Source organism: Populus nigra, chromosome 6, assembly GCF_951802175.1.
Source record: "Populus nigra chromosome 6, ddPopNigr1.1, whole genome shotgun sequence".
Taxonomy (NCBI): Eukaryota; Viridiplantae; Streptophyta; class Magnoliopsida; order Malpighiales; family Salicaceae; genus Populus; species Populus nigra.
The window spans coordinates 2,450,139-2,461,487 of NC_084857.1; the positions used below are offsets into that span (position 1 = coordinate 2,450,139).

General features: G+C 36.1%; 1 protein-coding gene across 9 annotated transcripts; it reads left to right on the plus strand.

The window, feature by feature from the left end:
• On the plus strand, positions 1 to 8,274 carry LOC133696437 (two-component response regulator-like PRR73). 9 transcript variants are annotated; one of them, XM_062118629.1, is made up of 11 exons: positions 1 to 143; positions 1,336 to 1,383; positions 1,483 to 1,840; positions 4,079 to 4,240; positions 4,349 to 4,482; positions 4,812 to 4,994; positions 5,832 to 6,012; positions 6,125 to 6,569; positions 6,657 to 6,979; positions 7,124 to 7,413; positions 7,811 to 8,274. In XM_062118629.1, exons 3-11 carry the CDS (start codon positions 1,498 to 1,500, stop codon positions 7,916 to 7,918), a joined length of 2,169 nt encoding a protein of 722 aa, XP_061974613.1. In that variant the 5' UTR covers positions 1 to 143; positions 1,336 to 1,383; positions 1,483 to 1,497; the 3' UTR covers positions 7,919 to 8,274. The 9 variants fall into 9 exon arrangements, with proteins under 9 accessions (XP_061974613.1, XP_061974604.1, XP_061974611.1 ...); XM_062118623.1 differs by adding an exon at positions 450 to 486 and having other exon boundaries at positions 100 to 143; positions 6,657 to 7,413; XM_062118620.1 differs by having other exon boundaries at positions 2 to 143; positions 6,657 to 7,413.
• Positions 8,275 to 11,349: the final 3,075 nt, after the last annotated feature.

An 11,349-nucleotide genomic window follows, 5' to 3' on the forward strand; every position in this document is an offset into this window, starting at 1 on the left:
CATCGAGAGAGAGAACTGGAGTATAATAATATCTCTTCTAAGTGTTGTCTCCCCCCAGCAATATCTGTGTTTTATTTGTCTTTTCTCAACCAGTCAAGCCGTTTCTTCTTCTTTTCAGATTTGGTGAGTGAAACCCTAGAAAGGTAATGTATTCGCTTTATCAGTCTCTAATATGTGTTTTAAACACTTGAATTTTTGAATTCTGATAACTGGACCGAGAGGGAGAATGGATTTTAAAAGGTAAAATCATTATTTTCTTTTATTGTTTGATACGCTGGAGAGCTGTAGCTCAATTTTTCCTGGAAAATGAAACGAACTGTATTGTTTTCTCCAGAAAATCTGGAGTTTAATTGATTTATTTTTTTCATTTTTCAATTTTTTTGTTGTGAAAATTTTGAAATTGTACTGTCCTGTGAACTTACTAACTTATCGTCTGCTTGGTTGCTTAGAAAACTGAAGAAAAGAAGCTTGTTTTGAATTATTGAGGTTTGCTCGAAGAAATGAAGTACTACTTTTCTTGTAAATTTTTGAATTCATGCTTTTTTTTTGTTTACCTGGTCAGAATTTGGTAGATTTGATCTCTGTTACAATAATATGTTTGGTTTTTGAGAAAATTGAAATGAAGGAAGAAGAGAAGTATGGAAACTCAGGGACTCAAGAAGTTTGGATAGTAAGGGGCAAAAAACTAGCTTGGATTTTTTGTATATGGTTCGAATTCACAATAAAAACCCAGAGAGAAAAAAAGTAAAGTCACATAGGTTTGTTAGAGTTTGTTGGATTATTCTGGAGTAATTGTTCTTGCTTTGATTGGGCCATGTGGATAAAAAATTAAAGATCTAGCTTTGTTTTATTGCTGTGTGAAGTAAATTGTATTTCATGTCCATTTCTTGGATTCTTTTATTGCTTTTTATATTCTGATTTTGTATTTCGAGTGAGCGATGGGAGATAAGACATCAATAATTGTTCCATGTTGCAGGTTTGTCTGCATGCCTTAAAATTGTGAAAAACAAAACTTTGACTCTTTATCCTTTTTTTCTTCTCATTTTCAAGAATGAGTTTCAAATCTTATCTTTGATGTATTCAGTGTCTGTAGAAAAATAAAATGTCTCAACTTTGCCTAGCTAAATACTTGGAAAGCTTGTGTTCATTTTAATGTTTTCACCACTCAAACCATTAAACTTAATTTGTCTTTTTACCATAATTTCTCGGCCACCGATGTGTAAGATATTGCTAAGCTATCAACATCTTTGAGCATTCAATGCACATCATACTGCAATTTCAGGGATTCTGGTTTTGTTTATTACATCTGATGTGTAACTTGTAGATCTTGTGTAGGACTTGCTGAGCTATTTTGTTTGCTGTAGTTGCCATCTCGGAGATAATGTAATTTGCAATCCATCTTGCAGAATTAGGAATATTTTCTCACCTACTCAGTCCAGTGTGTTTCTCATTAATGTCCTTGAATCTGATTAATGTCAACAGTTCAAATGAATAAGAATGCTCTCAATGAACAACGAGTTTGCAGAACAAAATCATATTGTAGAAGATGAGCAGAAGAAAATAAGGGACAGGATCATGGGTGAGGACCAGGAGCTCTCAGAGGAAGGTGAGTCCCAGATTAATGAGGATGAAAAAGATGTGAATGATAAGGGCATGGAATCGCTTCAGGTCCTGACCGATGCACAGGCTGTTATTCAGAGCCAACAGCAACAGTCTCAAGGGCCTTTGGTTCACTGGGAGAGGTTCCTGCCTCGTCGGTCTCTAAAGGTTCTGCTTGTGGAAAATGATGATTCAACTCGCCATGTTGTCAGCGCGTTGCTTCGAAATTGCGGCTATGAAGGTAAAAAATTTATGCTGTCAACTCATTTGCTTAAGAGCTAGCTTGATCTGTGATCTAAAGTAGATACTTTATATCATGTAAAGAGAATGGTGCATGAGCGAGAAAGTATTGTCATTACTTTGATCAGAGAATCAGGACCTAAACTTTATATGAAAAAAAAGAAGATGCATGCGGTAATGATATCTTTTTATATTGTAGAATCCTTTGTGCAATTTCAGTCAAGTGTCTTTTTTTAACTACTCCATTCTATCAAGGTGTGTTAGAATAGGAAGTCTGATGAGTGATGCCCTGAGATGCACAAGAAATTGAAGATCCCTTCTATTTCAAATCAAGAACATGAAAATATGCAAGTGATGGCAATTGTGAAGAAACTGTCTATCTAGCTCTCACTCCTGATTATTAAATATTTGAAGATCATTCTAATATTCAAGATTATTCATTTATATAATATCTCGTTTGTCATTAGGGTTTCCATTTTCATTTTTAATTTTTTCAGTTAAAATGGCTTTGTTTAGGAACTTATTCTAGTGGTGCTGACTTTCTCCCCGTACCATTTCAAAGAAAAGCAAGTCCACCTTGAGAGGTGTAGAAAGAAGAGTAATGGTTCCAGTTCCTATTCTGTATTAGGTTTGATGATTACTTATGAGAGTCCATATTTTTTCTGGAGTTGCATTTTTTGACGATTGGACTTTAGATTTAGTTACTGCTGATCTTGACTGTTCTATTTTTCTTCCCCTGGTTTTCTCCTCCACTTTCATCTCTGTTCTCTTTCCTTCCCCAATCTCTTCTCATTATGCCACATCCCCGGGGTAGATCAGCTGTTATCAATCAATCCAGATTAATCTGCATCTCTTGCGCTCCCTCATAATGTACTTTGATTTCTCATATTTTGCAAAATAAAAGTCCCATCCAAGTGCCTAATTTCAAATTTCTTAAGATATGAACAACAACCTCAAAGCATGCATGGATTGGCTAGCAATGAGAATTGAACAAATCATCCTCATTGCTTCTTCCAAGCGTGTTTTCAATTCACTGGCAGTTTTAGAAGCCTTTCGTCCTAACTTTTCACTCTCCTAAAAAGAACCAACACAAACTTTCTTTGGGACATAAAGATGCATTCCTCATCCATCTTGTATGTGTTTGTTTAAGGACAACCAACTAATATGATCATTCCTTCAGAATAATATTCATGCCTCTCTCTTCTTGAGGAGAACAAGATTTTTGCCTATTGTTAGAGAATAATATAAATTATATCTTGGAACCTCACGTAACAGCTTAAATTATTGAGTTGAGATGGTTTTTTGACATGGTATCAGAGTCTTGATGACCAAGTGGTCACGAGTTCGAATCTCACAATCCCTATTTATTTGATAAAAATTAAGCACAAGATAGTATGAGCCTGTGCAAGTTTCAAGCTCAAAGGGTGTTCACTTGAGGGGGTGTGTTAGAGAATAAACACCTATTAATAAGCACTTATTAATGTAAATCATATCTTGAAACCTCACCTAACAGCTTACGTTATTGGGTTGAGATAGTTCTTTGACACCTATTAATAAACACCTCAGCTCAAGGACTCATTTATCATGCTTCTCAAGCTTTTGATTAGAGATAGGGTTACATAGAGTTTGACAGAGGTCTTTGCCTAAAGAATCTTTTTTTTTTGGGGTTACCCAAGTTTTTTTTGAGGAGGAGGACTTGGCACCATTGAACCACAAGGCTCAATGGCATCCTTTAAGGATCTAAAATTTGAGAAAGTTGGGTTCTTTTTCTGACATTTCCCCCTCATTCCTTTGATTCTATCAAAATGATTTTTATACTATTTCCAAAAACCTGGTTTTCACTTCAGGATTTAGATGTCAACAGATCTGGTAGTTTATAACTTGGTTTGATATGAGCGTTCGAGACGAGTTGGATTTTTTTCTGTCTTTTATATATTTATGTGTTGTAAAGTTATCATGCATGATAAAATATAATTATGCAATGGTCAATCTCTCTCTCTCTTTTTTTTTTTTCCCTTCATTTATTTAATGTAACTTTTTAATTATGGCTCTTAGATGTAATATATAAGTAATGATTGGTAATTTGATAAACGTTGTAATTTCTCAGGGAAGTGACAGATAATGTAAATTACTCTCTTTAATTACTCCAACAAATGCCTGGAACTTTCTCCTCTTTGTTTCTGTTCTTCCCATTTATAAAGCTAACAATCACTCTCTCTCTCTGTATTTTTATTTTTAGCTACTGCTGTAGCAAATGGTCTCCAAGCTTGGAAGCTGTTACAAGATCTGACAAATCACATTGATCTTGTTTTAACTGAGGTGGCTATGCCCTGTTTATCAGGCATTGGCCTTTTAAGCAACATTATGAGCCACAAAACTTGCAGGAATATTCCTGTAATTAGTGAGTGTGCTTCTACTATTTTGTTCTTTTGAAACTGACACTGTTTTACGACTTTCAACTTAACAAATTGATGCTTTTAACTGTTACACCTGTTGACCTTCTGTGCAGTGATGTCATCTCATGATTCCATGAATGTAGTCTTTAGGTGTTTGTCAAAGGGTGCAGTTGACTTTTTAGTGAAGCCTATTCGAAAAAATGAGCTTAAAATCCTTTGGCAACATGTTTGGAGGAGGTGCCACAGCGTGAGTTGCTAACTTATGCCATTTTGTGTAACAAACAATAACTTGGACCAATTTTTGGACCTCAACTTCAGGTCTGCCATATATATTTATATATATAGATGCATTTGCATGTCAATTGTTGAGAAATTCAAGCTTGAAAGGAAGATGTCAATTTTGCTTGGAGCACCACCATGGATTCAAATTTCAACTATTTACATCGTGGAAGCTTTGTATGAATTTTTGTTGGCTTTTTCTGTCTTCACCATATTTACCACTCCGGTGATATAGGATCACAGAAAATTGCAAAGTTTTGAAATTCTGTTTTGCTTTTTTTATTCATCATTCATCAGGCTAGTGGTAGCGGGAGTGAGAGTGCTGTACGGACTCAAAAATCCTCGAAGTCAAAAGGTGCTGATGAGTCCGATAATGATACTGACAGCAATGATGACGATACTGACAGCAATGATGACGATGACATTGGAAGCATTGGTTTGAATGCAAGGGATGGAAGTGACAACGGAAGTGGTACCCAGGTATTTTTTTTTATATAATCAAGCTTATACTTTGATATTTATGAAGGGAAAAAAGAAGAGTACATGGATAGTAATAGAGTAGTGGGTACTAATGGTATTCCTTGTACTTTGGGGACCACAATTTTTTTATGCCAGTTAAAAATGGGAATTAATAATTAGAAACTATTAAAGATCCCACTCCAAATCCACCTGTCAGCGATTATATATTGGAATACCTTACCTAGCCATATTCAATACTTTTATTTGAAATCAAGCAAGAGTTAGAATATTCAAGTAAAAAATTTGCCTCCTGTCTTGTGCTGAAGAACTTCAGCATTTTCAGTCTTTCCATAATCAAACTTCAGTGACCCTAGAATTGAGGTGCAATATATACAAGTACAAGCTGGGCTTATGATCTTTCCCCAGTGTCTTGTTATCATGTTAATATCTCAGCATTTTGCAACTAACTAAGGGGACAGCCCATAAACTAATGTACAGGGATTAAGATGGTGGGATTGGAAAAGTACATGATGGTGTTATTTGTCAGCATAAGCACTAGATAAATAGTTAAACAAAAAAACCATAGATAAAACAGGATGGCCAAAAAGATTCCATATAGCGAGCACAATTTCATCAAAGACTTCATGATTCTGTATCTTTCCTGTGTTTTTCAGTGGGTTTGTTAATGTGCATGTGTGCACACGAGCATCTGTTTTATGTGTGTATAGACAGATAATGTATGGAAAGGTACTTTTTGCTAGGAAAGGTACCTTAACATATTAATGTTAACACATGGCAGATTTCTAACAGAATGCCGCATCCTGTAACAAAGATTCCATATTAACTCTGTCTTTGCAGAGTTGCTGGACAAAGAGGGCTGTTGAAGTTGACAGTCCCAAACCAATGTTACCGTGGGACCAATTAGCTGATCCTCCTGATAGCACATTCGCCCAGGTTATTCACTCAAGGCCTGAGGCATGTGACAACTGGGTGCCCCTGGCTACAATGAAGAAGTTTGGAAAGCAGGATGATGAACTTGGTATGTATGGCTCTGTATGCAGTGATTGTTTTTGAACTTTCACTCTCTGATACCCCCTATCTCCCTCCTTTTCTTGACCTTTGGTTGAAATTATACTGCATTGAATTCGTAGATAACATTGTTTTGGGCAAGGACTTGGAGATAGGAGTACCTAGAATTCCAAATTTGCAGCATAATGATCTAAGCAAAGAGGTACTGACCAACATAGCAGGGAATAATGGAGAGAAATTTCGTGAAATAAAATCAGAACAGGACAGTGGGCATTTAGAGAAAGGACAACTGGAGCTCAACAGTGAAAAACACAATACAGAATTGAGAAACCAAGGCAATGATCTCAAGGGTGTCGTCACAAACATTACTAATCCTCGGATTGAAAGTGAAGTCGTAGACATCCCTAACAGTCTCTCTTCTAACAAAAAGAATGAGGTCATCTATGAGACCAATGAGATGCCTTCTCTTGAACTGGTTTTGAAAAGGCTGAGAGATACTGGAGATGCTTGGGCCAGTGCCAATGACCGAAATGTGTTGAGGCATTCAGACCTTTCAGCATTCTCAAGGTAGGATAATTTTGGATTGTGACCATATCCATTCTTTGGTCCTTCAATGGAGGTACATCTGAAAGTTGAATCTTCATTACTATGCAGGTATAATTCTGCTTCAATCACTGATCAGGCTCCAACAGGGAATATAGGTAGCTGTTCTCTGCTTGGCACTTGTTCAGAAGCAGCAAAAACAGAATCAATGCAATATCTTCAATCCAACTCAAATAGCACACCTCGTAATCTATGTTCTAATGGAAGTATTAACAACAATGATGTGGGCTCTACAACTAATAATGCTTTCGCCAAACCTTTGGTAATCAGAGACAAGCCAACACCAAAATCTACAGTTAAATGCCTCCATCCTTCTTCTGCCTTCCAGCCAGTGCAGAATGACCATACACCTCTTCCTCAGCGTGTAATACAGGGTAAGGGTGATGCTCCAATCGCTAACACAATTTTGGCTCAATCAAGAGGCATGAACCAGCAAGGCCGAGTGCAACACCATCATCACTGTGTTCATAACATGCCCCTCACCATCCGTAATGATTTGTCTTTGAAAAATATGGCAGCTGCAGGTCCCCGGTGTGGGTCATCTAACGTGTTGAGCACACCCATGGAAGGAAATGCTGGTAATTACAGTATGAATGGGAGCAATGGCCAAAATGAGAGCTGCATTGCTTTGAATCCCAGAGGAATAAACTTTGAGAGCAATAGTGAGGCAGCTGGAAAAGACAAAAATCCTGGCACAGGTGATGAAAGTGGGAGCAGGAGCGGAGGCGGTCAAAATTGCTTTGCACTGAGAGAGGCTGCATTGAACAAATTCCGCCAGAAGAGGAAGGAGAGATGCTTTGAGAAGAAGGTAGAACTGAAATTGCAGCATAATTAGATACAAGCTTAGAACTCATTTATTTTCTCTTAAAGGAACTTTTGGTGAAAAGAGTCCTAGCATGTAGATAATCTTAGTAAAAGATGGATAATTTGAACTTTGTGACATCCAAAGAGTAAAAACATCTCTCAATTATTTACTTATATGTGCATGGATAAACACCCAACACTAAGATCAATCACCAAGGACTTCTGACTTATCAAGCATCAGACATTTTCTTTACTAGTGTTAGCATTGAAAACATTAATTATCCCAACAGTCATCTAAGTAAATTTGTGAAACTAAGAATAAAGCATGTATTATGATGTTACCTGTTGTTTCTATATTGTAGTATTTAAAGTTTACCTTGTATTTACATAATCTTTTCTAGGTTCGATACCAGAGTAGGAAGAAGCTGGCAGAACACAGACCCCGTGTCCGAGGACAATTTGTGCGACAAGTACCATTTGAACATAAAGATGATGATGCACATAGCTAATCTGACCTGTTACCAGCTTGTGCCTTGGGAATTTTGTGCTTGAGATCGGTTGGATTATGCTTGGCAGGAAAAATTACAGAACCGCTGTTATCAAAGACAAATTATTAACTGTGTAAAGAGCTGTTCAGAAGGACATCTTGGACTATTCTATGATTGTGGACTAATATACATGTTAGTGCCACGGACTACTACAACTAGATAGAAGGTAACCCTTGACAGGGTAGCCTTCTCCAATAAATGAGCTGTTCAATCTGTGTTGTATTGTAATTTACAGGACTGCCTGAAACTTGAAAGGTTATCATTTGTTCTCCTTGTATGGATTCTGTTCTCTAATTATAACGCCTCTGTTCTCATTTTGTTTCTTCTGTTATCATAAACAAGGAATCCAACGTGATGATTGCTCGGGGTCGGTAGACCATGAATGTTTGAAAAGGCCCCGTAATCAAATTATCCGGTGACTCCTGGAACTGAATCATCGGCTACCCTAGCAAGGTGGTGAGTAGACCATTGCAAATGAGGCAAAAACTCGTGATGAATTGATGATACCGCAAAAGCACTCCATAAACTATATTTTTTACCGAGGATATTTTCCCTTGAGGCCTACACGTTATGTAAACCCATGAATTCATTAAGCAAGAATTCCAATACGGTTGTCAAACGTAGACAAGCTCAAGGCTATTAGTTCAACCTCCGAATCAAAGTTTAGTTATATAAAAAAAAAAGCAAATAAAAATTCAAAGGAAGAGATCTGACTTCTCTCTTTCGTTTTTCTGCCAGTTATCGTTGTCGAGTAAGGTTATTGCTGCAAGGTATCATAACAGTACTACTTTCAGGGCAAGTTCGAAGCCCCAGCGAGACATCTGCAGGAACATGTCAGTACATAATTTTGTTCTAACGATGATCAAGATAAGTTACGTAACACATATTTTTGCCTTTTCTAAAGTCCTTTTTTTTGGGAGCATGCATGAATCTATTCGTAGGGAGTGGCAAACTGATACTTCAGTTCTGACTTCTGAGATGAAGCTAAAAAACCACCGAACCTGTACACCATAAGTATTCCCAATTCTATTTGTTTTGAGCTGGGTTTTGAAATGCTCATCAAACAAGACGAAAAACGATGGTTGCAAATTGACGCTGAAGATAAATCAGGAAATTCTATTCAGGAAAAAAAAGGAAATCTCTTTTCATTCTTTTTGGAAGATCACATCTTTCTTGTAATTTTCATCACTGGACACATGCCTCCTCTCCACATGAAAAAATATGCAGCCTCTTTGCACACTTCCGATAACTAGAAATCTTTGCTCCCTTCGCAAAAGGCAAGTGTCGATCCAAACACGGCGAGTTTGGCTCAAACCGGGATGGAAGTAGTCAACACTATTTTCCTTGGCCATGAAGTGGAAATTGCTTATCTTGTTCTTCGAGCCCCCCCTCGCATTGCATATTCCCCTGTTCAAAACTGTCAACTGCAGCAAAATAAAATTATGATAAAATTTGTGAAACGGGAGCAATTAGTCACAGCATCAGATTTAAGCTTTTAGCTTGCAGTCTCAAGACCATTATGTCTAAGCAAAGGAGAAGTTTTCAGTTTGAGATGATGCTACCCAGTTCCATGACCGTTAGAAGGAGGAGCTCTTTGCAATTTTATTGGTGGAACTAACAAGCCCTTCTTTTCTCTGTGTTGCAGCTATTTTTTTTTTATGTGCCCAAATTAGAGCCATGAGCCATTTGGCACCAGCTGGCACTCTCATATTATCACTCTGGGTCCGTTATTTTAAAAGAAAGTCAAAACTTTGAAAACGACAAAGCCCCCATGCCCCCTCCCAATTTAAATAAATGACACTTTCTTTTCTGCCGTTTGATCGATCATCATGCCATCATCTCAGAACAATCAGTTTTACAAAAACAATATCAATTTTCTTAACGGTATTAAAATTCAACTTCTCGTTGATTGAGCCTAAACAAATCACTCGCATTGTATCCCTAATAAAAAAAAAAGTGATTTCTTCTTAGATTTCTACTAAAAAATTGTAACTTGAAATACATGAAAAGTCTCATGGTATTTAAATTATAATCACTAAATATTTATAAATACAAAGAGGAGAGAAAAAAATCATATTCAATCTCGTAAAAAAAATTCCTTTTTATTATTTTCTCTATTTTATTAAAAAGTATTATAAATATTCAATAATTACAATATTCACAGTAAAATTCATGGGAATACACGTCCATTAAAGTTGACAAGAGAATCAACTTTAAGATAGTTATTTGATTTGACAAATCGGTCAAAGATTATCTGTCTGAAATGGAGGCTCACTTTTGATGTTGTATAATACGATGAAGTACAGCATTTATTGTTTACGTTTTCCATAAACTTAGATACTGTTTAGTTTAATACTGTGGTATCAATTATTTTTAAAAATATTTTTTATATTAAACCAATAAAAAAATATAGAAAAAATAATTTTAAAAAACATGCTCAGCTGCTGAAACAAACGGGATCCTAGTGTGGAAAAATAATGTAAATAGTTAAACAAACTAGTTATTTATCAAATATCTGTATGTTTTTTTTTTTTTTTCCAGCCGGGCAAGTTCATTAATTTAATGAAAAATCCTCCCTTAAAACACGGTTTGCAAAAGTAGCTTTTTCAAACCCTCGATTCTGCCGCCAAAATGCCAATGGCAAGGATGTTTCAAAAAACCACGCTGTTATTTTCCACCTGGAAACATGCTGGGTGGAGTAGAGCAGGTGAAGTGGAGTTTTTTTGTTTTTTCAAAGGAGATCCCTGAATCCAAGAAGAAAAGACAAGAGAGGAGATGGATATAGAGAGGTCATAGATATGTTGATTTTAAAAAGTATTTTTTATTTTAAATTATCTTTTTATTTTGATCAAAATTATAAAAAAAATATTAATGTTTTTAAAAAACATAAAAAAAATAAAATTCACCTTACCTTTACACAGGTCACCAGTGTTATCAAAATTAGTTGATTTTGGTTTTTTTATTTTTTTTTTTTGTAGAAACTACCAGTTTTACTTGGTTGAAAAAATATAAATTAATTTTAAAAGGTGTAATTCAATTAGTTATGTTTTAAGTTTGTTCCCTACAAGTCACCGGTTCGAGTCTTACAAACTTTAAGATCGCTAAAGAATTACATTGTTATTAATTTTATGACCCATATGATTAGTCGAGATACATGAAAGCTGGTCCGAACACGTACATTAATAATAATAATAATAAATAATTTGGTCAAGAGTTTTGTGAATCCATGCCCTGATTGATAGGGGCATCCTTGTCTTTCGGTAGAGATTGGTTTCCTTTTGGCAAGGATTAGATATGCCCGGGGAAAAAAAAAAGAGAGTAATTTAGCTCACAGCGATGAAGAAAAAACTAAAAAGGGGCAAAGAACGGGGTTTGCGCTGGGAGAAGTATGC

Excerpts from the sequence above, each read along its gene's own strand:
- LOC133696437 (XM_062118620.1), top strand. The coding sequence starts at position 1,498 with ATGCTCTCAATGAACAACGAGTTTGCAGAACAAAATCATATTGTAGAA. Across the intron at positions 4,995-5,831 it reads ACAACGGAAGTGGTACCCAG|AGTTGCTGGACAAAGAGGGC; the intron begins GTATTTTTTTTT and ends CTGTCTTTGCAG. Across the intron at positions 6,570-6,656 it reads GACCTTTCAGCATTCTCAAG|GTATAATTCTGCTTCAATCA; the intron begins GTAGGATAATTT and ends ATTACTATGCAG.